The sequence below is a fragment of the Phaenicophaeus curvirostris genome, chromosome 4, assembly GCF_032191515.1.
Source record: "Phaenicophaeus curvirostris isolate KB17595 chromosome 4, BPBGC_Pcur_1.0, whole genome shotgun sequence".
Taxonomy (NCBI): domain Eukaryota; kingdom Metazoa; phylum Chordata; class Aves; order Cuculiformes; family Cuculidae; genus Phaenicophaeus; species Phaenicophaeus curvirostris.
This window is the reverse complement of record NC_091395.1, coordinates 13,100,499-13,127,525: the sequence shown is the minus strand read 5'-3', so window position 1 is coordinate 13,127,525 and position 27,027 is coordinate 13,100,499. Positions and strand designations below refer to the sequence as shown.

The following is a 27,027-nucleotide window of genomic DNA, read 5'->3' as shown; positions in this document are numbered from 1 at the left end:
TGTGGAGCAGAGGATCATTTACTGGTGTTCCACTGGATTTATAGTTTATTTCAGGTAGCTGTTATTTGTGTTTTAAATCACGAGTGGATTTATTTTTTTAATCCACGCTCTCAGTTCAGATCTCTAAGCAGAAGGTCTGCAAATAAGATTTTCTTTGCTATACTAGTTGAGTACAATTAAATGCTTTTTCCAGGGAGACATATCTTTTTCTGTCAGATTTCTCTTGTCTGTAACAAGTTCTGTGCTCCTAATTCCAATTAGGCTGCATTTCTCCCAGTAACTAAGCATGCAGCAGACCACAGGACATCCAAGAGGTTGTTAAGCTCTTTGTTATTTGGAACGGTCAGATGTGGTTAGAAGCTCCCAAAGCAATTGGTCTTTTTAGGTTGCATGTTTACATACATATTGTGCGTGTCCTGTCTGCCATAAGGTTTCCTAACCTCAATTATCCAGCAATCAGGGGCTTCAGCAGGAAGGAGTGAGTCACCTTCTCACACTGTGTAAGGCTTGCCACGTGATAGTGAAGTTCAATACTGAAACAGCACAGACTGGTGCGTTAAAAGGTCCTGTAAATACCCTCCCCAATTACAGATGGTGGCATGCCAGATATATAAAATAAAATAGCTCCTGTGAATGTATTAGGGAAGCTGATGCAGCCATTCCCCTAGAGTTCATTTTCATGGAGACTAAGAAGCCACGCAGTTTACTGCAGAAGAGCAAGTGAAGAAGTATGTTTTTACTGAAGTAGGCAGATATGTTAATCAACATAGTATAATCTAAGCTAAAAACATGCAATGGGAAAATGAAGTAGAGCATTGTTGTCAGGGTAACATGTCCTTACAGCTGAGCTACTTTTTCTGCTAAACATATATGTTATCTTTAGAATATGAAAAGGCGATATAGCTGTTAAATCAATATTTGAGATGTCAGGAAAGATGAGAATGAAGGCTGGCTCTGTGTCATTCAGCATCTCTGCACCTAGGCTTAGGTGTAGAAATTTTTCCCCAGGTTCCCTGTCTGAGTTCACAGGCCTGCCAGTGAGCAGTTACCCAGAATTTTGACACCCCCTCTCTATACCCAGGGTATTGTTCCACGGCTTTCCTCTGTGTCAGGTAGGACCACGCAACCTCTGCTGTCACACTGGTCCATTCATGGTTTTGCGCAAGCATTTCATTGCTATGCTCTTCATCCAGCTTCATAATCAGGGGATACAGATAAATCAGACCTCCAATTTTTGGAGACCTGCAGTGAGATAGAATCATAGAATAACCAGGTTGGAAGAGACCCACTGGATCATCGAGTCCAACCATTCCTATCAAACACTAAACCATGCCCCTTAGCACCTCATCCACCCGTGCCTTAAACACCTCCAGGGAAGGTGAATCAACCACCTCCCTGGGCAGCCCGTTCCAGTGCCTGTTGTCCCTTTCTGTGAAAAATTTTTTCCTAATGTCCAGCCTAAACCTCCCCTGGCAGAGCTTGAGGCCATTCCCTCTTGTCCTGTCCCCTGTCACTTGGGAGAAGAGGCCAGCACCCTCCTCTCTACAACCTCCTTTCAGGTAAGTTATAGAGAGCAGTGAGGTCTCCCTTGTTGGTTCATTCACCAGCTGTGCAAGGAAGTTGTCTTCCACGCACTCCAGGAACCTCCTAGACTGCTTCCTTTCTGCTGTATTGTACTTCCAGCAGATATCAGGAAGATTGAAGTCTCCCACAAGAACGAGAGGCATTCATCTAGAGATTAACCCCAGCTGTTTATAGAAGAGCTCATCAGCTGCTTCTCCTTGGCTGGGTGGTCTGTAACAGACTCCCATCACAAAATCTACCTTCTGGTGGGCTCCTCTGATTTTAACCCACAGGCACTCAATCTCCTCATCACCACAATCCATCTCAACGGAGTCCAAGTCCTCCCTTACAAAGAGGGCTACCCCGCCTCCTCTCCTACCCTTCCTATCCCGCCTGAAGAGTTTGTACCCCACCGTAGCTGTACTCCAGTTATATGAGTCGTCCCACCACGTTTCTGTGATGGCAACGACATCATAGGCTCCTTGCCCTACAACAGCTTCCAGCTCTTCCTTCTTATTCCCCATGCTGCGTGCATTGGTGTAAATGCACTTCAGCTGAGCTGCCGAGCCTTCAGCCCTCTTAGAGGGAACAGAGTTCATTCCCAATTGCCTGGTAACTGGAGTACCTAGCTCCAGAGTGCCTGTATCTCCCTTAGCACCCCGAGGTGTGTTCTCCCCCACTTTTTGTATGGTGATGTATTGGTGGTCCTCACCAGCACACCCTCTCCGAATCACCATTGCCCCACGTCCAGGCTCGTTCCTGTCTAGCCTGGTCTCAACCCCCTCCCCCTTCACATCTAGTTTAAAGCTCGATTTATGAACTTAGCTAGGTTTTTAGCAAGGGAGATGTTAAGGTCTTTCCGGAAAGTTTAGTACCATTATTGTATACAACCAGAATGTATTTCTCACTGACTTCACTGACAGCTGCTGAAGGCTTAGTGTGTCTGCAGGCTGTCTGAGGCTGGGTACATCACAGGGAAGGGAAAACATGCCCGGAGGCCATGTCTAAAGGTTTTGGGTTACAGGACTGATTTTTACAACATATGAACAGCTCTGTAGTGGCAGTTATAGAACCTAATTACTGGGAATAATTAAAATTTCCTCAGCCATTGTTTCTCTTCTCACAGTTCCCTGTCTCATTCTCTGTGTACCATGTGTCAGAAGGGGGATCCATCCTGCTCCCCTCACTGAGACCTTTCCAAATGGAACTTCGTGGAAATAATTGTACTGGGCATGTAATTAAAAATACCACCATAACAAGTATAAACAACTGGGTCAAATTTGAGATTTCAGAATTAACCTTAGTTCTGGTCTGTGTTAACACTAAAAACCAAGCACTTGGATGTTATTCTTCCATTAGCAAAGTTTGTTTAGAAGATTTTATTTTATGAATTTCTGTAAAATTTTCCCTTGATTGTTCTAAGACAACAAACTGAAAATGACCTGCTCCATCATTCAAAGGAAGCATACTGGCTCCCACCCGCATGGATCATCGGTTAGGGTCGTGAAGGAAGCGGAGATGCATGCTAAGCCCTTACCCCTACTGTGATTTACAGTAGGAGCTGTTTTCCAGGGGAACTGGGAGCAGGTGGTAGACTTCGTGTCAAGGGTTTCCTCTGGCTGCCAGCAAAGGAAGCAGGACTCCTAGGGCATCTGGTAGCTTGGGGTTAAAAATTCCTATAGTGCTATCTGTTGTTCCTCTCCCTATTTTCTCTGCCCTCTCGTTTTAAACTATGCCTCAACTTCTGCTTCTCCCTCTCCTAGTTTGTGTCCTTTCCTGCTTCTTCTCTGCATAACCCCTCCTGCCCAACTTTTATCCTTTTGTGCTCCTGCCCTGGTGTCACTTCTGGTGTTCCCTGCTCAACTGACAGGACCTGTTCTCCAACCACACAGAAACTGTGTGTCCTCACCCTTCTTGCTGCCCAGCACCAGATGAGGGCAGCCGGCATGAGTTTGCAGGCACCATTCAAAGCCCTCTTTTCTTTGGAGAATGCAGTTGCTGGTCCTGAATAACCCACCAGTCTCTATCAGCACACATGAACCGATACTTTCAGAGGCTCATGACTTTGCCAGATGTCAGTAGGCTGTTGTGGGAAAAGACATTCCCTGGAAGAAGCTGTAAAGCTCTAGGGTTTCTTAGTGAGAGGTGGCGAACAGTTCTGTAGAATGGATAAAGCAAAATGCTGTTCCCTAACCACATTCTTGGTCTTGCTGAGCCATTTTAGCTGGAATTTCTGCACAAAGAAAAGCAGCCTTAGGCAGGCATTGGTCTCTGATGGGAGACTTGAGTGCAAATTTGCCAAAGTCCTTTTGCAGGCTTTTACAATGGGAGGAATGAGAAAATCTTACCATAGGCAGGGCTAATATGTTTTTTCTCCTGCCAGCTGCATGTTTGTCATGTGGTTGTTACTAAAGAGCTGGCTTGTGTCACTCTGGATATATTGTGCTTCATTTAGTAGGAAGACACGAGATTTTTCCAGGAAATTATTGGTTAAAACCCAAATATCTAAATGTTTCAATTCAGTTCACAACTAAACTCTCCAATTACTTTGTAACAGAGACTTCAAATATTATCTGCCCTAAAACCAGATTCCCCGGGCTGCTACCAGGCACCAGAATGACTGCACTCATTTTCACGGTAGCTGAGCACCTAAGCATCTCTACTTCTTGCCGTGGCTCTCTGCAGATCCAGAGGATTCTTAACTATCAGCGAACAGTTGGCCTAACCTCTTCCACTATCTCTTTGCTGGTGAATTCAGCTCAGACTGTACCTCTTTTGGCTGTAATATTTGAAGTGAATTATCAGTGAAAATGTCTTTTGCCTTCAAAGACCTGCGTTGCTTTTGGGATGATCATATCACATACAATAGTTTCCCTCTGCTTCTCCCCCTTTTCTGCAAATATCTGCTGGATATGCAGACAGCTGCATTTTTGGCAGCAGATTGGATGACTTGAAGCTATTCACTAAGAGCCTTAGCCAAGCCCTCAGAAGTCAATACAAAGCCTTCCCTTGACGTTAGTGGAATTGTGCCCCCAAAGGACTTACATGCAGGGAATGAGTGAAACCAATATAATTAAACTTTGCAGATGTATCTGGGTCACTCTAACAGTAAAAGCCATAATGTATTTTTTTCAATCAGTATTTCATATCGTTAGTTTTATAGTATGCTGCTTAGTTTGGGGTATTTTTTCCAACTAAAATGATCCAGGAGTAAAGGGATTAATTATATCGAGCAATGCTATTTTTGCATCTTTAATGTTTGGTTTTGCTTTCAGTTATAATCCCCCCTTTTTAAAGGCTTAAAAGTTAGTGATAAAACCTCACTTTAGGAATAACTGGAATCAGAGGGCAGGCAACTGATCCCCTGAAAAAAAATTGAAATAGTTTTTCATAGAGTAGAAAAGAAAATACAGCCTTTTTTTCCTTAAGATACACTACTATCAAAGCCAAATTTAAGTTAAAAATGAAATTCTGAAAGCATTTGTTATAACATTTAAAGGTGAGGGAAAGAGTGATAGATCTAAGGAATAATTTTGGATCCTAGTCCTACAGATGAATGATTGGTATTTCACTTAGAAATGTACAGGTTCAGCCAGGTTTCGTTAAAACTGGTGTCACTGAATGTGCCTTTATTCCAATTCTGAGGAGCTCTCGCTGCTAGTGGATTAGATTGGAGCCAGACAACGGCAGTTCTAATTTTTATCCCAAACTTCTGTTTGTGAGTACAAGTCACCTGAGGATTGTTTAAAATGCCTGCCATTTTCATTAGGAACATTTCTGAAAAAAATATTTATGAGGCAGTAGCAATCAGACAGGGAATGCCTGGGAAAAGAGAAAACATGCTAAATTCCTGGTTCTGCAAAAAAAATGTAAGCATATGGTAGCCTTCTATGCCTGAATTCAAAGGGATTACTCTTGTGTTTAAAGCTAAGCCTCTGTTTAAGTCTTTGCTGTATCATATTTTGCTTAGTTTTTAGGTGCCTGCTGTTGGAGATAGACGGGCAGCAAGATCTTCAAAAATGCCTTAGCAAGTGAGATAACTAAGCATAGCAAAGATCAGATCCACAGAGCAGAGTGTGTCTCCTCTGATGTTAGCCATCCAGACGAAGCCTAGCAGCTTAAGTGATGTCTCTCCTTAGAGCAGTGGGAAGGTGGAGGGATCAATTCATACCACTTACTGAATCACACAGTGAAATTATCTCAAACCACTGAAGTTAGAGGAAGCCTAAGTGACTGATGCAGATTAGCTGTTTGACTCCTGGTCAATAAAGATAAATGGGAACAATGTAACTTTTCGTTTCCTAACTTAACAGGATATCTGCATAATCACAGCTCTGCCTTGGTATGTTCCTCTGTCATTTTGGAAACTTTGCATCCTCATTTCTGAATTATCCTTGATTTTGTTACAATATGTTAAATCTTCAGAACCCAGTTCTTGAAATAGCTATGCAAACATAACTAGTTTCTTGGGGAGAGCTAGACCTGGAAAATGATGCAAGAATCCGTTCTTCTTAGAGGAAGAGCTTTTTTTTCTTGTATGTTTGTCACCAGTGTTTATGGGAAGCTCCATAGAAATCACTGCTGTATGAATGGCAGCATGAGGCTTATAAAAAGCTAGGGAAATCAAGGGTAGAAAATAGTCTTGGATACAGTGTCTCTGGGCACACAACCCTCTTTGCTGCCCAGCAAGACTTGAAGTCTAGGTGCTCTTTGTGAATAGGCACTCAGTGCTAAGGATACTGTGTAAAAGGTGGGCACCACAGATGCTTCTTATTGCTTCCCTATGTAAAGGCAGGCACTAGACTTGAAGACCTTGGCTCATTCTGGAGATGTTGGTGCATTCACTATGTAACTGCAAGAGAGAAGTGTCTAAATTCCTCAGAACTGGGTTCGATCCTTGGTCTGTCAGAAGGACTATGGATTGAATAATATTATTCAAATACTCATTATTGATTGTTCGTTTCTTCTCTCATATTTTAATTTTGTAGTTAATATAGCATTAGCAAAGGAAAATACCTTTTGATGTTAAAATACTTCACTTATAAACAGCTTTAACTTCTATTTTTGCACTCCACACATAAATGCGCCCACTGGCAGTTCCCTTGAATTCCTATTCCTGAAAGCTCTGATATTTGCTCTGTAAAATGTGTATTTAGGGAAAAGATAATCATTCCCCTTGAGCGACTGTCTCCATTTACATTTGTAATCTGACTCAGCAATCTGCCTATTTTGAGCAGATCATATCTGTGAGTTGCTCTTTTAATGTGTGCTCTCCCAAACCCTATAAGAAGTATAAATAAGAATATTTAGAGATTATAAGTGGCTCAGTTTAATACTGAATATTTCCAATGCACACTTTGGGTCTCTCTTGCAACAGATTGCATTAAGAAGTTTTAAGTACTTGAAGACAAACAAGCTGTGTATGTTTATTCATAATGTGTTGCCATTTTCAATACTGAAAGAAAGTGAAAAAACTCTAAAGAAGTGGGAATAGGTAAATTAAATCTTTTTATTAGGGAAAAGCTCATTTTTCTTCCTTTTCTTCCCATTAGCCAAATGCGGATTGCATGGATGATATACCTCCAGACTTGGAAGCATCCATAGGAGGACCACCAACCAACCAGATAACAGGAGCCAGCGATATAACAGTGAACGAGAGCTCTGTAGCCCTGGATCCACCGGTGCGGACTGTGGGAGTGCTACAAGTCATCCAAGACGTAGACTCCTTTCCCCAGGTTGGGGAGGGTAACTTCACAACAAGCAGTAAGTTCCTCTTTCTGGCAGAATTTGCACTGAAATGAATGTTTAGAAACCCAAACCACAAACTGATCTCTAGTGCGGGGAAAAATGACCTTTGAGGGCTTTTTCACTGGGGCAATGGCCTGACTTTAACCCTAGCAGAAATCTACGGGGTAAGTAAATTTAAATATCATGTCATTCTGCTGTACTGCAAACACTTCCAGTCTGTGGGCAAATCAGCATGTTGGACATCAAGCTCTAGTTAGGAGTGCCCTGCACAAGCAGAACAAGCTGTTTCAGTAAACTCAAACCAACATAAAGTTATGGTCGTATTCAGGTATTTTTTATAATGAGTGATCCTATTCACCATGATATCCCAACATGTATCACCCGACTTCTTTGTGAAGCAGGTTGGAGCATGTCATTTTAGCCTGCCTTTCCTCACCAAGCTACATGTTACCTTGTGGAAGCTATTCTTGCCTGTGTATCATAAAATAAACAGTGAACACAACAATCACTTTCACTGCCTTTGGTCAAGAAAAAATTCTGGTTGTGCCTTGCCTTTATCTTCTTACATCAGATGCAGCTCATCTGTTTATTCATACTTGAATTTCTCATTTCAGAAGGTTTGATGGTCAGAGTTCCTGTACTTGAAAACCTGAGTGTAGTGAAATAACTCTGCCAATTTGTACAAAAAAGGAGAATTTTGGATGTTTACAATGTGTTTAGTTTTCACTTGTTTCAGGGGCACCATTTGAACCAGTAACTCTCAAAATGTCTGCATGTCTCCTAAAAATAATGTTCTTTGTTGAAAATCTCATTCTGACAGTTTAAAAATAATGTTGTCAGCTGTTTTGAGTGAGGATTGTACTAGTCTAAAATTCTCGTTTTTAGATAAAATAACAGATCAGTAGAAAATACATATCTGTTTGATACCAGTATTAGTATTGACAAGAGTATTGAAGAAAATAGTTAGATGTACTTGAAGGGAGGTAGAAGAATGTGATAAATACAGGTTTGTGTATGGAGCCAGCTTAGATCCTGGAAAATATTATACATTTTTCAACCATTTCTAGGTACTACTCTGGGCCTGGGCTTGAAAAAGAAGGCAAGTAATAATATGATACCTAAAAGGTAGGATGAGGGGACTAGGCTGAAATGGTTTTACATTAGTCTCTTCACTCCATGGAGAGACTTGATAATCACATTTTCCCTGATACTGCAGACAGTGTCATGGCAGTAAAAACAACTTCTGGAAACGCTGGACTTGTGACCTTAGCCACAAGTGACCCACACAGCAGTGGATTTTAGTTTCTGCTTTTGTGGGTTAGGTAGTGGTGTCAGGTATGGTCCTTTTATGGTCTAGATGCTGGATCCAGCAAGAGGTGAGCAGCAAGGTTATAGGCCCACCTGTCATCCGTGGCCAGCCTGTCAGCTGTCAACTTCCTCAAGCCTCCTGGCAAAAGATGTTCAAAACGAGATGCTATTTTGTTCCTTCCAGTTTTAAATGCATTTGAGACTGATTTAAACCGTAAGGGAAAGATTTTACTTCATGGTACCAGTGTAACTGAAGGCTGGGCTAGACGCTGGCCTCACCTCTACCCTCGAACACTCCTGAAGTGAGTTAGCTCCTCTGGCAGATAATTATCTTTATCCGGCTGTTGTTTAGGAGCTCTGCTATTGAAGTTGGGAAGGAGGGTCATGGTGTACCCTTTATACCCACAGCTGCATGGCACATGCTGAGAAGAGCCAGCAGCCAGCCTGGTGCAAAGCCCAGCACTAGGGGTGGTCCATGCCTTTCATACCAGGATCTTCTCAGTTCTTCTGGTTTGTTATCAGGGGTAATAATAGTGTTGAGGCAGCCAGAGAGCATAAGAGCTTAGGAACTCTCCAGTTACTCTTTTCCCCTCTAGTATTTTTCCAGAGTCTGCAGAAGGATCAGAGTCTGTTCAAACACATTTGTTCCTCATTTTCCAACTTGGCAGCTAAATGACTTGGTGAAAAACTTGCTCTGAGTACTGCAGAGATGCTTTTTATTACCTTTGTGTCCTCCTTTTCTCTCATTACATTGAGCAGTCCTGAGGGCTGACAGCACAGCCCATGGACAAGGAACTCGCACCAGGTCTGGTGATCTTCCTGGGCACGTGGGTAAAGAGGTAACAGGCCACAGAGGTTCTATGTGGTCTGGGGAAGGACTGTGAAAAGGGATTTTCCGTGATTATTTGAGACAGGGAGAGAAGAGAGCAGGGAGGAGAAGCTGGCAGGTGCCCTGAACTCTGAGAATGCTACGAGCCTCACACTATCACAGGAGCGGCTGGAGACACACTGCTAAAAACACAGCTTCTCGGTTGTGCAGTGAGGAAAGAGTAGTCCTGACAAAAGCTCAAAGGACCTTGGGAGCTTCTAAACTCCGGTGCGTGCCTGCCTACAGTGTGCCTGTCACGTGCAGTCACTTAGGGAAATCTGGTTTGATGCTTGGTTAGCTGTCGTCACTCACCCATCATTGACATATAGGCATGAATCTTCACCTGGATTTCTCATCTCAAAGTGGAATGCTTGAATATTACTGAGTGGTTGGTGTGCAAGTTTACATGCCATAATCACCACATCCAGAGTGGTGCAATTTGTAGTAGTTCTGAGAAACAGAGCAGTTTGACTCTTTCACAGCAGAGCTGCAGTAAAGAAGAGGTGTTTCGCTGGGAGACGGGCTGAGTTCCATCAGTGATGGGAATTTGTCCCTCCAGCTGCCTTATGTGGATTTGGGCTGTTCAGGCACTCTGAAAAGTAGAGCTTAGTATCTTAGGCAGTCTGAATTCTTAAACCAGCGAAAGGGGAAGATCAAGGACTACCATATAGTTGTGGTATGAAACCAAACATTAACTAAATCAGAGGGCAACTGTAGGCTAAATAACTGGGTAATAGCTGTCATCTAGATGGGGCTTTATAGGTATTGTGTCTGTTTATTGTATTCAGGCATTGTGTTTCTCATTTCTAGAATCTTCATAGTTACACAACTGCAGAGCTTGTTGAGCGTGCCTGCCTTTGAATTAGCCTGCCTGGAAATTTGGAAGTGATGATGCTGATTGCTCCTATGAATCTTTGCTGAAGTTGCTAGGTTCTGGCCTCCTTATATAGCATTAGTGGCAGGAGCATGCTTCAATGCTGAATCTGCACTAGAAGATTTTCTTCTTCTTGTTATTGGGTCTTTGTAGACCACCTCCAGTGCAGTCTTGACTGGCACCCTGTACCCTGTACCATGAATCCTTACATCCCTCCTTATTCCTGGCAAAGTTCAGTGGTCCAGGAGGTAAAGGACTTGCCTTCTTTGCACCCACTTATGCAATACTTTTTGCTTAATTATTGTTGCAGCCTTTTTTGTTTGTTGATTAATTGTCCTGGTATTGTTGTCTTGTTTTGGGTTTAATTTCCCTTTCTGTGTTTCCAGTAAGTATTCAGAGCCAGAAGAGCTCCCACAGTGTGTCTGGAGGGAGGATGTTTCCAGAGTGCTGTTCACATCAGCTGAAATTCCATCTCCATTGAAATCTGGTGGCAAAGCCCCCACCTACTTCAGTGGGGCCAGATTTTCATTTCTGGAACTTGGCCAGTGTTTTTATTTCTGTGTGTATGCTCAGAAGGCATTTCCTCTTTTCTACCTCCCTTTTTCTCACCATGGTTCTGAATAGATAATATCTTCCATGGGACCCTTGGAGAAGCACGACCATCTGATGGGCCTTCATTTGGGGGCCCATCCCTAGAGCCCCTTCTGAACTAAGCATCTCCTGTGTAGTAGCACTGAGCACTTAAAAATGGACCAGCAGTTTCTCTCAGCTGGCTTCTACCAAGATCCAAGCTTTCATAAAGTCCATTGGGCATGTCTACAGTCCAAAGTCTGTTCAATATTTGGTATTAGTGACTGTTTGCTCTCTGTGGTGAAATTCTGTGCAGGATCCTGGCATAGTATCTTGGAGTATGATATTTTTGTAATCAGCTGCTCAAAATGGATGAATGGAAAATTTGCAAGGCTAGAGTTGGAAAAAGAAAAGGGAGGGGAGAGGGCTGAAAACCTGTGTGAACTACATAAGAGTTCATCTCAACTGAGTTTCCTCGTTTGACCCTATTACTTTTCAGCTCTCCGGAGGTTATGAAATAAGGTAAGTTAAGGATCTTTTTCCTCAATAATGCATCATAGCAATCTGTGGTGCCTAATTTTTAGTAGTAAGTTCTGCAAACTGCTAACATCCTTGGAAATTCCAGTGCAGGTGGAATTCCCTGCTCTACAGATTATGTAGACTGGCTGGACTTGGCTAAGATTGAGCTTGAAGAAACTAAGCTACACCAGCTTTGGAAAGGTGGGAGGTGGCTTTGGGATTTGAAGAGGACATTGCAATGTTCTTTGTGTCATGCTTAGCTCGGATTGAATGAAATTGGTAAAAAAGATAGTTTGCTGGGAAAGTAGTATCTAGATGTTTTAAAGGTTGTATGGTGACACTTGCAGCAGAAAAAGTAGATACTAATTTTTTTGTATTTTATAGCATTCATGGCTATTTATCTCCCTCAGTCCACGTGGCACTTGCTAATTACTGCAGTAGATAATGTGCACTGCCTGAGTCTTGGCTCTATGTTGGTAAATACCTTAAGTTTTTCAATTTAGATAATCTTTTATGTCCTCTTCAGCAGGATGTCTCATCCCAGTGCATAAGGCCTGAGAAATCCCACCAGCACTATCTCTGTAGTTGGAGGAAGATCCATAAACTATTCTACTGCAAACATGGGCAGGAGTTTTAGTAAGAAAAAACACAAACTCTCCTTCAAGGTGTCATATCACCTGCAAAGTCTGCCGAGTTTGGCAGGCTGTACAGTAGTGGGGGCAGTCTAGAGAATACCAACAGTTCCTTTTTTCTGCCTCTCATTTTGTTCTTTGCACAAAACCCTGCCAACGTATAGCTCATCGTGACTGTTAGGACACTTTCAAGTCTTTTTCATAGCTCTTCATTAAATCTATTAATAAAACTTCTCAAGTAATTATTTTGATCTGTATATGTCTAAAATGTCTTTGTGAAGAATAGTCAGCCTTTGGAAGTGGATGAAAGTGCATAAGAATCTGATCCACTGTTGTCTTGCAACCACTTGTCTGTTCCTCCTTGCTATTAATAGGGGTCTTTTTAGTCAGAATGTAAAGGGGGAGGAAAAGGTGGAAAAACTCCCCAGACAGTAGTTAATACGGAAAGTTATTAACACTTGTGCTAGCACCTAACTTTGTTCTGGAGACAGAATACTGATGGGACCTAGTTAAAGATTGAACAGATAGGGTCCCATGTGCCTGGAGTATGACATAAGTCCTGGAGGCTCTATTAAAAGCCTGTGCGGATGTTAGACTAAATAATTATCATGGACTCAGAATTCCAGTGAGCTGAGGTCCTAGATTTGTTTTGAGACTCACACCAGTGCCAAGACAGCATTGGTGGTTTGAAAGGTCAGCAGTGGTTTGAAGGAGTCATCAAATAAAACCTAGCTGGCACTAAAAATGTGCTCTGGATTATTATGTACACCTGCATTACTCCCACCAGGCTCTGTGAATGGACAGTGAAAACCACGCTTCCTTTCCATATGTTAAGTTGTGAAATACAAAGTGCATCTGTACAACAAGTTGCCAAAAGGTATGTACAAACTGCTGTGAAACAAAGAGAAAATTTAAAGTCTAATGTTTTTTTTTCTCTCTGTTTCACATCTGCTGTGTGCATCGACATTGTGTACAGAGCAAGCATGAAAGCACCAACCCCCAAATCTGCTTTCTTCCCTGCAGACACTGAGCTGTGTCTGTGCCTCAGTCAGGTAAACTCAGACTGTCTGGTCTAACCTAGGGGGCCAAAAAGGCTGCAGATCTTAAGAAACTCGCTTAATAATTGACTCTAGGGACAGATTTAGAAGCAAATGTTCTTCAGTAGTGGAAGCTCCATTTATAAGTCTGTATCTATGTATAAATGCTGTGGCAGTTACCAGCTTGTCTCTCTCTGTCCCAGATTATTTGTTCCTGTCTCCATGTAGCCCTTCTGTTGTGCACGTACCTTCTGAGCCCAGTCCAGAAGTTAACCAATTTCTTCCTGGTTTTGTTTTCATTTGGATCAGTTCCCTGATCCAGAAGTAGTTGTGCCAGTACAGCACAAGAAAGAAACACAGAGTGTAAGAGAAAAGAGAGCCATATAAGCCAGCTTTCACAACACAGTTGCCAAAAGCCAGCGTGCTTATCTCAAGCGTAACTAGACCCTACACAGCTGCCTGTTTTGCCCAGGAATTGGGATAAACAAATAGGCAAAATAAGCATGAAGTTTCAAATCTTATTTGAGTGTTCATATGTGAGCATCCAGACATTTCATTAATGGTCAGTGAATATGAGAGACGGAAGGAATTTATTATCTGTGATGATGAAACTCAGTAAAGAAAAGTGCCATTGTAAAAACTGTATGGCACGTAAGCGTGTCCTTACATATATTATTCACTCTGAATGTGCATTGCATGTGTGCAGGAGAAAAGGGGATCTGAGGACTGGGATCAGAATAGCATAGCTTATGTCTTTCTTTATCCTTCACTGTATTAAGCAGACAGCTAGATAAAACATTGAACAAGAAAGCTTTATAAGCATAGTGGACAAACAATGTAGAGTAAAATACAAATCTGAACTGCAGAAAGACTAGATGATTTCATACTAGCTGATCTCTGATTTATTCTTGAGAATGAAAACTTTGACTTGTGAGAGAAGTTCAGCATCTTGTGTACGAACTGCTTGATTATTTAGGGCTCATTCTCGCATCTCTAATGGCTGTGGTGTTTTTATTCTTGTCAGTTTTTACGCAGAAGTCTCCATTGAGATAATCAGGAAGTACTGTTTAAGAAATAACTTGCTACTGTGATTCTGAGTCTTTTTCTGACCAATTCAGGAGCAAAAACAAATGGGAGGCACAAGGAACCACCTTGGATCAGCACCTGGAAGTAAGAATTAAGAAGTAAGACTGAGCAATAGCCTTCTAGTCAGGCAGGCAGAGGAAAGGCAGGGTTCCAGGGACAGTTGTGCTGCTTGTTGTCATTATTTCAGACAGATAAGAAATGCAAAAGTGGTGCCTGCTTGTACCGTAGAGACCCCAGCCAGGGTCAAGCTTTGCTTGACACACACCAATAGTAACAGATGGACCCGCTTCTAAAAAATTCACAGGTAAGAGGAGTTTTTAGCAAACAAACAAATTTAATAAATTTAATGGGAAAAGAAAGACAGTGAAAAAGCAGCTGTGCCTATGGGAGAGTAAAAACACGAGACTGAGATAGAGGAGGTACTTACAGAATGTAGTGCCATTTCTGCAGCACTCATCCTTGATTCTGCTTGCAGGTATTTTGTGCTGGTTGCATTGATTTATAATGAAGTGTACATTTGCCTTAGAGCTCCCATAGTGTTGTGACTGCTTGGAAGGTAACTCAAATGAAAGGAGTACCAGGTTAAAGCTCTACTGATGTGCTGTTTCCAGTCATTAGTATACACATCTTTCTTCTTATTCATCTTGGGCTTTGTAAACTTACAAGAGAATTGTTTACATGTGGAAGCCATCTGGTTTCTCAGAGGCATTTAAAAGATCACATACATGCTTACACCTGTACTTTCTTTGTTATAACCAGCAGTTTTAATTTCTCAGAAAGCCCGAGAGAGTTGCATTTAGAAGCAGATTAAGTGAGAGAGGTTTGTGGCTGTGTGATGTTTCTTGTTGGATAGAATAGTCTTTCAGGAGATGTTTGCCCTGCAAGAAGCATCCAAAACTGCTTTGCTTTAAATTTTCTCCATATCCTTCTAGGGGGAATAGCTCAGAATTCTACATGCAGTGCCTAGTACTTATGATTTCAGCCGGAACCAAAAAATGTCATAGTTGTATTTGCTGATAAAATACCAGTCGTGTCCCAGTGTGGTTTTTAAACAACTCTTTCTTTTGTTACTTACCTCCAACTCCAGCAGAAATTAGGGTGCTTCAGGGATCCTTTAGGGTTGCCACAGTAACCAGGTCACTTAATCTAGAAGTGAGAGTTCTCATTAAATCTTTAGTAAGTGGGCTTATCCCTTTATTGTGCTGAATATGGACTGCTTTGAGTGAAAATAGTGCCTGAAATTGATGCTTTGAAACTGGTAGGCCAGGTGGAGAAGTGGCCTATAAGTGTTTATAGAAAATATGAGTGGTCAGAAGAGACCACTCAGGTCAAGACCAAGATACAAGAGTAAGTATCCAGCTACTGGCATGAGTGTTTGAAGAGGATTTTCTCCTGCCTCGGAGCCTGTAAGGGATGGGAGAGGTGAGTAAGCACTAATATTTTTGGGGTGCTGAAAATAGGACCCATGTGTTTATATTCTAGTCCAACTGGATGCCAGGCTGGTATCCTGAGGAATATACTCAGACTGTACTCAGCACAGTGCACTGCAGCACGAGAGTCACCAGAGTTAATGAATATCTGGGCTTCCAGGGCACCCAGGAGATATATATGATAGAATATCCACCCAACTTGACCTCTTAATGTGACTGTCTTTTGCAAGTGCCAATACTTTTAACTGTTCTTTTCAATATAACTCAAGTTAACATATCTGAGGCACTCACAGAGTGGGCAAGAACATATGCTCTGTTGTGGCAATAATTAAACCCTGCGTTAATATGCATATTAATGGGCAAAACAACTTGCCTGGAGATCTCTGTAGTGAGTTTCTGCCCCGTTTGCTACTGTCTGTGTAGCACAGTGCTTTAAGACAATGATAAACAATACTCCTACAGGAAAAATGCATAGAAAATGTATAGAACAAAGATAGCACTGCCAAAGTCAGAATATGAAAGCACTTATTTAACATGGCTTTATTAAACTATAGCATCTCAGTGGAGAAAAAATAAATCACTTAAAGGATGTGTAAACTTTACTAGTTCCTTGTGCAAGTAGTTAAAAACCACAATATTTTCAGCTGCTAATGTTCCTTTGGGAGACAGCCAACAAATGTGGTAATCAGGTATGTATGACAAATCTTGCTACAGATTTTGCTGCCATGTGCATGGGATATTGGATTCAACTGAGATGTTGCTAAACTTTATTACTTCTTTAATTGCTTTCTGAAAAGATAGTGGCACCAGCAATTTGTATTTCTGTGCATAAAAAGCTATCAGTCTGTGAGACAAAAATAGTCTCAGAGTGGGAGAGTTTAGGGATTTTGGAAAAACGACCCAACCTGCTCTGTGGTTTCAGTTTTGTAAAGGCTGGGATTTTTTTCTTTCCTTCTTTGATAAGCCATTTTTATAAATGTATTTTCAGATGAGATTTGAATGTGGCAGTGCTGACCCGGCAGATGAAAGATTTATTTTTAATGGGAAAAAAACCCAAAACTGTTGAGCTATTGCAGCATTGTCAAAGAAATCTTCCAATTAAAAGGAGATTGGTATCAAGCAATTTAAAATGTCTTAAATGAAGATAACAGGATAAACTATTGACCTTTTTCTTTATGAATGCTTTTCTTAAATGTTGTTCTGTATTCATGTTCCTCTGTGAATGTGCATAATGTGCATTAATATACACAGCCTAGCTTGTTCGAATTTCATCTGTTGCACTAGCCCTGCTGCAAGAAACAATAACATTTTGGACATTTATGTTCCAAACAGACAGCGGTGCTGTATACCTGCTAGTCATATTTTAATCCTCATGCCTTTCATGAGTTTGAAATGTACTCATCTTTCTTTCCTGTAGAATGCTTTTGTTTACATCAAAAGTATTGCTAAATCCTTAAAGCAAATTGTGAAAGCAACTTAAAAGGATGCAAAGGACATTTAAGAGGTTTTACTTTTATTAAAAAAAAAATGCTTTCACAAAGTCTTTGGGTTTTTTCCTGATTCCTAAACTAAAGGTAAGAGCCATGTTTGTCGTAAAAACAACTGTGCATAGACAAAATAAAACAGGTTTTTTGCTTAAGTTTGCAGGAAGTCCTGGAAGATGTTCCTGCTGGAAGCTATGGGCTGTTTCTGGCTGCATGTATCTATTTTATTCTTCCTGGTAGTACTCAGTCACAGTTATACAAGATTTATAGATCATACCAGTGCTGACAATGTCATATTAGTGTATGATAGGAATGGTTGGACTCGATGATCCGGTGGGTCTCTTCCAACCTGGTTATTCTATGATTCTGTGATTCTATATCCCGGCTGCCAATCCATGAATTTCAGCAGCAATTTGAGTCATTATGCACCCTGTGTAAAATGCCGACCCTCTGTGTGGCACAAGACACGTTCTGCTAACAACTGCCCAGAGGTACACAAGGACCTTCCTGGTGCATAGACTATCCAAATAGTGAGAAGCTCTCACTTTAGGAAGTCTTTAGTACAAAAATTCACATTTTAATAGGGAAATTTCTGTTTGTGGCCACGGTTAGATGCATTTCTCAGTCAGAAAACCAGCCACAACCCTAGGTAGAAAATTACTGATAGTGGAACTATCGAGGAGGCTGCAGGGAAGCTCAGAGCTGGAATAATTACTGTTCAAAAACTGCTTAATTACACTGGAATGTAAAACATGTTGCAAGGTTTGATGAGCTTGCAAGGTATCAAAGCTTTAGCAGCTGAACTCATCTGTCATCATAGGATGTAAAAAAAAATTTAAATCTCCGTGGGTTGGTATTGCATGAAGAGTTCTTTTGAAAACCAGGTATTATATCTTTTAACTGACATCTGACTGCAGTTCTGCACTGGCAAAGAGATGAACTAGGTAGCTGGGGAGCCTGTGCAGAGAATGATGTTAATTGCTAGCAAATGTGAAAGGGATTATATTGTGCAGTCACTACAATAGTGGAGAGTAGACTCAACTACCCAGGACATTCCTTCCAATGCAAGTCTCCTAAGGGTTCCTCTTTAACTGAAGAGGAATACTCTATGCATTAAAGAAATGTTCTACTGAAGCTATTTTGAAGCACGGTTGCACGGTTTCTGCACCCTCTACCCTTTATTGCTGTTGTTTTAAGACAACGTTGTCACTTGGACTCCTGAGAAGATGAAAAATCTGAAAACAGTGAAGCATTTCAGGTTACTTATTTTAAAGGAAACATTTATGGTAGCTCCAGTAGTTGGCAGTGACTCATCTTAAGTGTTTGCCAGTGCACAGCGAAGGTCAGGGCTGTTCATTCTGTGTGTGTATGAGGATGGATCAGACAAAAGTACCTACCAAGAGTGCATCTGAACACAGGGCACTAGAAATGAAGTGTACACTGTTTTCAATTCGGGTAAAATTCCCCATGTAAAGATTCTGCAGTACTGGATATTAGAGAAAGCCTCCTTGTGGAATTTTTAAATTATCCTGGGGACCTCAAAAGAGAAAGTACAAATACTGTAAGAAGTCTGTAAGAAGGAGATTCAAATTAATATAATTTGTTACTTTGAAAGCATCTAGAACTTATTTTTAAAAACTACTGCAATTCTAATGAAATTAAGGGGTGACACTTGAGCTTGTCACGTTGTTTTTCTTCATTGCTAATGCACATACAGATGGCTGAAATTGTTACTCTGTATGGAAAACTGGATGTTTTTATTTTTTTTAACTGATAATTCTATAATTTTTAAATGTTTTGCATAGACATGAAAAATGCCTGGCTAACCAATCAAATCATCCCATCCGTGTATTGAGAAAAATGTCTGTTCACCTGTCTGCAGAACTAGTGTAGCAGTAGTGTATGGCTTTAGTTGTCTGTTCAGGTTCTTTGTTCCAATACATGCATCAATCCTGTCTGCAGGATGTTGTACTGCTGCTGCTGCCACACCAGCCAGAAATACATTTTCCAGTACCTGGTGGAGTTTGTGAGATGGAAAAGCACATGCTTTGCTTTTAAGTGGGATTTCTTATGGAGTCACTGAGACTGTATGGTTGAGGCTCCGTGATTCTGCTTTTGTGTTGTTGTTACAAGAGATTTTTCTACAGCTGAATCGCACTTAAATCAATCTTTATCTTTTGAACTACAGTAAGTAGATAAGCCGTGGCCTATGATAAAATATGTAATTAAGCTGTCCAATTCAAATCAGGTTAGACAGCTCTGTAAGGTTCAAGAATGTATTTCCTCTGGGTTTTTGTGCTGTTTCCATCATGTATTCTGTTTTTATGGACTTGGTGAGAATTGATTTGTAACTTTTGGTGAAATATCTCCCAGTTCTCTGGGGGCACATATGTGACAGTCCTGTAGGAGCATGAGTGTGTGACAGGAGACTAGAAATGGTCACGTCCTGCAAGTCCACGTGTGGCTGGTGGGAGGCAAGACACTGATTTCACTGTGAGGTGTCAGAAGGGAAAAGAGAAGTGTGACACACCATGTTGTGGTCTCTGCATGTCTGTTGTTTGTGGGCAGCCCTTGGGTAGCACAGAGGATGCTGAAACTGTGTGGGTGGATGACCACTAAATGCCAAACTAATCTGTCCAGGCTTGGCAGGCGTGGTGGTCCCACAGCTGTGTCCTGCTTCAGGCCTTGGAGCTGTTGCTGCAACACAGACAAGCCCGTTCTCAGGCATGTTGTTTCCTTTTACTGAACAAAAAAGAAGACTTGTTTTCCCTTTTTGGTAAAAGTTACACTGTTATAGAATTGTATTTTGCTAGTGACACCAGTAAAAAATGACCTATCCATTAAGTGGGTTCCTCCACAACCACCGTGGAATTTTTCTCTTTTGGCTTCATTGCTGTGTGCATTTTTTTCATGTTCAATGACAAGGCATCTCTGGGTGAAATTTTTATTACGGACATTTCAAATAGCGTTAAATCGCCCCCAAGCATCACCATCACCAACATGCATGAAGAGGAAGGGGTTCCTAGTGACATACTCAAAATCCGAGAGCCCAGGAAGTGCTGGGCTAATAACTTGGCCCTTTATCCTGGACACATCCTGGGGATCTCAGGTGGAGCCCAGTGTTAGCAGCATTGGGAAGGAAGGCAGGGATCTGTGTGAGAGAAAGCAGGGGAGAAGGTACATGTGGTTTTTATTTTTAATTCTGCCACTGCTGAGCTTTTCAGCCAACTCCTTGTACGTTTTCTCATTAAATCCTCTGACATACGCACAGGCATTTTTGTGACATCTTTGCACGAGGATATTTGTTGTTACTGCTCTTGCAAATTCAGTGTATAATTCTTCAGAATTCTGCTTTGCTAGTGACCTAGGCTTTTTGAGAGCTTGTACAGTGAAGAGTATTTAAAGAGGCAGATTTGAAAATCGCGTCCATGCTTCCATGACAGACAAACTTGGACACAGAGAGCTTTTCCAATGCCCTCATTCAAAAATTAACAGGAGTTGTCTGTAAAGCAAGCTGTTGATTTCTGTTACAGCTGTGTGCATACTTGTAATTGAGGAAGCAGTTCACAGTGATTAGGCAGAAACGGCTTTTTTTTCCTCCTTGTCACAGCAGCCTACATTTCACATCAAGTTCTCAGAGTTAATTGCCCCCATGCAGATTTTTGCTGGCTAGTAGCCACTTTGTACGTAAGCTGAAGTAGAAAAGAGAAACTTCTAACATCCTTGAAAAGCTGAAGTGATCTGAGATCTTTTGCAGCAGCCTAGCCAAGCCTGGATCTGTGAGTCCATTTTCATGTCGTAGTCTTGTTGTGCGCCCTTGTGGGTTGCTCTTCCAAACACCCATTCTTGCAATCCCTTCAGGGCTGGAGGTGGCATTTCCACTTCCCAGGAGGGCTGTGGTCCTGGTACCTTTGCAGGATCCAGCAGTGCTGAGGCTGTTAGGCAGAGATCATAGTGATGGGCTGCAGTTTCCCCCAGTCCCTGCTGTGTGCCAGCAGATCCTGCTGAGCTTCGACCACCACCCAGCTGCAAGTGCTCTGAGATGCGTTCTTTGGTTACTGCAGTCGGGAGGCACCTTGTGTGGGCCTGTGGGTTGAGCATCCCTTTTCTCACTCCTTCCAGCTAGGCAACAGAGTGCAAAGCAGCCAGGCAAAGCAGAGCTGCTGTGCAGGTGGGGTCAGCAGGGATCTGCAGTCCTGAGAAGGAGCAATCTCAGGTGGCTTTGTGCAGCCACTTCTGCCATGGTGCGTTCCTAGGAGGTGTCAAAGTCTGCAGCATGATCAAACCAGAGAAAAAGATTTTGGAAACCACTACCTTACATGGAGTGTTCTGGTTTAATATTGTATCGTGCTTGGGGTTATTACAATACCTCCCTGGTGTGACTGCTCTGAGGGATTTTGTGTGGTGTTGGCCAGTAGATCTCTAAATCGCCCCATGAGAGTATGTTTCTTCCTTATGTTCCTGAAGAACAGAACAGAACTGAAGTTTCTCTTACCAGGATGCTCTCGCTTGTTCAATCCAGTGCATGATGTGTCTGAGTCAGGCTGTAATTTCCTTCTCCTTTCAGGCTTGCAGGAAGCAGAGCACACTGCTGACATGGGTGTTTAAAATGTAAATAAGAAAGCTCCATCACAATAGCAGTCACTAGTATAGCCTATGGAATCTGAGTTGCACATGGTTAAAGTGTGTGATTATACTTCTTGGATGCCTACTAAACCTCAAACCATATCACCAAGTGCCATGTCTGTGCATTTTTTGAACACCTCCAGGGATGGAGGCTCCACGATTTCCCTGGAGAGCCTGTTGCAATGCTTTACCACTCTCTTGGTGAAGAGTTTTTTCTAATATCCAATTTAAGCCTCCCCTGTCACAACTTGCAGCCATTTTCTCTTGTCCTATCACTTGTTACTTGGGAGAAGAGACCAGTATCCACCTCACTACAACCTCCTTTCAGGTACTTGTAGAGAGCACTAAGGTCTCCCATCACCCTTCTCTTCTTCAGACTAAACAGTTCCAGTTCCTTCAGCCGCTCATCACAGCTTGTGCTCCAGTCTCTTCATCAGCTTCATTGCCTGCACTGAGGGATGTTTATGGTGTTGTCCAGTATGTCTCTAAATCAGCAGTTCAATGTCTTTTCTTGTACTGAGAGGCCCAAAACATGACCAAGCATGATTATTTTTACCTTTACCACATACTGGTATCTATTTTGCAGTAAAACCAAGGAGCTCTGATCATTTAGCAGCAGCTGAGTCAACCAGGTGAAAAAGTAGTCCCCATGCCACACCCAACATTTTAGATGAATAACATCAGGCAGGGGCAGCTTGCAGATAATGGGATGCAAAGGGGAGTCCTTTCCCTTCCTTTCTCTCTGTGTGCTTCTTTCTTGAAGTTGGCTGCAGTACTCGCCTTGTGACTGAGCCCGCCTGTTCAGCTGCTAGCCTAGCAAAAAATGTTTCCAAGGTAGTTTGCAGACTTTTTTTTAGATTAAGTCAACTCCCTGGCCAGTCAGAGGAATAGCAGGGCTGACTCAGTGGGTGGCAGGAGGGTGAGCTGGGGCTCTTGGCTCTGTCCTGCTGCTGGTACACAGAAGTATGCTTCAGCTAAGTCAGGCACTTGGTCTGCATGCAGAGAAATTAAATGGAATAATAATAGAAATTGTTGGAAAATGATTGATTCCTGCACATGAAATGTTTACAGCAGTTCTTGGAACTGCACAATGATAGTGTTTTAAGTTCAGTCTGGGCCTAAGAGACTCTTTTATTAGTTACATTGGTGAAGACTTGCATTAGACTTTTTGTTTAACATGGAATGGAAAACTTAATTTAATGTTTCTTAGGATTCTTAGAGTGGTGTAGGAGATGGCAGATGTTACCAAAAGTAGCTGATTGCTTTTAGAATTAAAGATCTTTGACTATTTAATATATTAGCAAAGGTGAATAAGGTACTTGAGAATCAAAACTGTCTTGTAGTTACAGCCTCATGCTTCTGTATTTTTGAATCTTTTCTCTTTTTATGGGATCTCATTTTCTGATTTCAATCAAATGCATGAATAATTTTGCATGTTCTAAGTAATAATAATTTCTAACGTGCTGCATGTTGAATGAAATGCATTCAGATTTATGACTGAAATTTATTGTGTACATCAGAAGAATGTGTTGTCCTGGCCAGAGGTACATTTCATGCAGTACTTGGGCACTGAAGATTGTCAGTGGTGGACAGTAAGGAGGGTGTGCAGTGGCATCCCACTGTCACTCTCCCCTTCCAGACAATGGGAAGACGTGGAGAGAGAAAGGAAAAGCAGCTTTGCAAAGGTTTAATAGGCTGGATGCCCTGTCATGAAGGAAGTAGGTTGGTTCTTGTCTGGCCATCAAACAAAGGGAGAGTGTGGGACTGAAGAAAACGGTCAGTCAAAGATGGAAGAAAATACTTTGTAGTGAGTAGTGCCAGTTGTGCAGATAAACTGTGAAGGACCTTTAATAAGGAGATCAGTTGATGTGAGAGCACAGATGTGGTACAAGAGACCTTAGTGTGATGACTCCATAGACTGTTCAGGTAATCCTTCTGATCATATTTTGACTGAGTTTCCAATAGAAAAGAGGAAAGACTAGTCATGGGAAGAGGACATGAAATAGCAGTATTAGGCCACAGAAGGATTTTCCCCAGGCAGGAACATGATGAGCCTGACCCATAAGAGTAACACTAAAGAGGAAAGTACACTGAAAGCAAAAATGCTAGGTCTTCTTGTGTCATACTTGGCAGAGGCATGCTTGTTGTATCACAGAGAGGGTTGGCAACTCGTCACTAAGACAGCTGATCGAGGGTTCCCAAAACGTCAGCCAGCCTCTCATGGAGAGAAGACAAATCTCTAAAGTGTTGACTCCTAAAATAATGTTAATGTGTGCTGTGAATTTCAAAGGACTTGTGTTCTGTTTTGTGAACAAAATCCCAAGGACCTAGTATGTGCTCTTTAAAGATAGATATAGAAGTATAAAACGTAAGAAATGCTTTGCTTTTCCAGCCAATTAGGTCCAACTGTCTCTATTAAATAACATCTGGTATGTGTTCTTCCCCTTTTGCTCAGCTTTCTGTAAATGTGTTTGCTATCTACTCCACGTGTTTTTTATCATATGTCTTTATTTGGACAGATTTTTTTGGTTTTTTGCTGTTTTTGGAGAGAGCATTTTGGTGCCGATCCTTGCTGCATGGTTTATGAAAATTAATTCATTGTCCTTGCCAAAACACAAAATTACTTCTCTAGTAACTCGTGTTCCAAATTTAGGCTTCTGAAAATTGGTGGTATTACTAATAATTTCCCCTCTGGTTTTTGGTGCTTGACATGAGGTACTGGGATATGACTTCCAGAGGTGCTGAGTGCTTACAGCTGTAGTTGAATTTAGGAGAAAATATGCTTGGGATGTACAATGTGGAGGTTAATGCTCTTAACTCAAAAATCAGGTTTCGAGTGGCACCTATAGTCATTGAATGCCTTGATGAGTTGTGACTGTCCATCTCCGTAGCTTGTGTCTAGAATGATGATGATTATGTTACCCCATCATACTACAAGATGTTTGAAGGCAGGGAACTGTGGCTGTTTTCCATCAATAAATTCTGTATGTTGTCCTGAAACATATCCTAGAGAAACATTAAGGGAAGAAAGTTTGTTGCCTTTTCACTCACTAAGAAGAAAGAAACAAATTTTCTTTGGGACTCTAGTGTTTTATATGGACCCCATCTCTCACCAACTTAGGAGTTTGATCCAGTTAAACACATTTTTTAAATGCTGTATTGAATTAATCTTGCCAGGTCATGGCATTTGGTTCTTCCTGGTATGCTGATGTTTACATGTTCTTTGCAATGTGTTTCAGATTTACGCTGCTATATCCTCTGGATGAAGTCCTGTTGCTATTAGTACATTCGCAAGAACTCTGGCTTGTTATTCATGGAAAGGGCTCTAACCTTTTCTTCCAAAAGCAGTTACTGTGCTCAAGTATTTTTTTCCCCCTGTTGCTCAGATAAGTCTCTCTCGGGTGCCAGGGAACAGCAATAAAATATTTCCCCATTACTTAGTTCTCAATTGTAGCCAGTCAGTCTTCTTCATCCATTTTATTAGATACAAAAGGCCCATGTTAGTAACAAGTTTTTTATAATGCTTTCTCCTTAAACATATTCCCACTGCTTCTTTTGCATTAGAGATTTTATAGCATTTTTTTCTGTATGTTTTATTTCAGTTGTTTTCTTAGTGCATTTATGGCTTGCTCTAAAGTATTACGGTTATCAAGATGATATGGAAGGAATTTGAGACTTATAAAATCACCCAATAAGAAGTACTGGGCAATTAATTTGATAATAAATTTAAGAATCAGTAGTGTTTTTAAAGAATAGGGTCTTAGGAATAAAGCAGATTTCATTGGTTGTGGAATGAGTTGCCATTTGAGGTACTGACTTCATAAGATCATGCTCCTCTTAGACATAAACAGGAAAGCGATGCTGTGGCAAGGCTGCAATAGGAGGGAGCAATAAAATCTGTAATGGTAAAGGGCATTCTTGGGCAGACAGAGAAAACAAATAGCTCTAGAAATGTTTCTCTCTCCCTGTCATAAATCAAATGTGATGAATAGTGTTCTGGTTGTTCTGATACTGGAAACAATCTGAATAACACTGCTTGCATTGGCAGTTCACTGCGGCTACATGCTGAACAGAATCCCTTCTGATAAAGGTCCCGTATCATTGCCTCTAAAGGACCCTGGATGTATTTTCTTCCCGGGTCCTCAGAGCTCCAAGAGGTGGTTACTTCTCTGATTTCTTCTGGAGTAAGATGCTTCTAGATGCATCTAACTGGGGGCAATGTTTGTTTAGTAGATGTGAGCCTCAGACTGGAATAACGTTCATGCTAGCACATAAATTTTAGATATTTGTCTAGATCTGAGAGCATACCTGTCACAAGGGATTTCATGTTTTGGCTCAGTTCTATCTTCAGAAAATGAAGAGTTCTGAAATAAACCATATTTCATGGTAGTAAGAACGTGAAAAGAATAGTGAATTCAAATCCCAGTTTTGCTGTATATTTATTATCAAAATGAGGTTTTAGACAGAGTCCCATTTGTTGTACAATTCCTGCCAGCTAAGGATTGGATAATAACTGGTAAATTTTTCACAGCATTTCATTTGAAGAAGAAATCAGTAATTATTCATTTCTCCTCAAAGCTGAGCATCTACCATCAAGAATGGAAGATCTGTGCAAACCAAGACTTGTTTTCTGTGCTAAATGCTCAGCTTTATAGCTAAGCAAATAGGTTACACCTAACTCGGTAGCATGGTAGCAGCTTTTTATTGCCCTTTGATTGCCATGACTATCACAAGATGAAGAAAACCATTAGCTCTGTGCAACAGTTTAATTGTGTGTGGAGAAGGACTGAGTAAGCTGAATTAGTTCACGGAAGGCTGATAATAAATGAGAGAAGGGAGTCTGACTCCTAGCTAAATAGTTTATTGCTGTGGCCTATGTTTTTAGTCCATGAGAATATGAGAGTGCTGGCTTTAATACAATTTCAGTAGATGAAGTACACACTTTGTGGCAACTCTCATTTGAAATGTAATGATCAATACTTCTCTGGTTACCCACAAATGGGTGTAATAGAGTTACCTGAAGGGCCAGAGAAGGAAAAAAGTTCTGCAACTTCTCCAACTGTTTGAGCTTGAGGGAAATCTGAGCCTCTGGGTCAAGAAGGAGCAATTGTAGGAGAGCCTTATGGCATTGCCTGTGTCCTAGGGACATCGGAGCACATTGTCAGATGTCCCCTTGGGAAAAGTACAGTGGTGAGCAGTAATGAAGCCTCCATGAGTGCAAAACCCACAGCAGTTACATCGACTTGTTCCTCATCCTTGAGTGGGTCATTACAAGTATATCT

At 41.4% G+C, this 27,027-nt stretch overlaps 1 protein-coding gene across 3 annotated transcripts in view; it reads left to right on the top strand.

Annotated features, from left to right (window-relative positions):
* RNF150 (ring finger protein 150) overlaps positions 1-27,027 on the top strand; it is a 132,156-nt gene that overhangs the window by 90,403 nt on the left and 14,726 nt on the right. For 2 of the 3 annotated variants that reach the window (XM_069855276.1, XM_069855275.1), the window contains exon 6: positions 7,116-7,326. In XM_069855276.1, the coding sequence (XP_069711377.1) occupies positions 7,116-7,326 (211 nt within the window). Of the gene's footprint in view, positions 1-7,115; positions 7,327-10,514; positions 10,742-27,027 lie in introns of those variants that run through there. The other variant, XM_069855274.1, reaches the window with a different exon arrangement.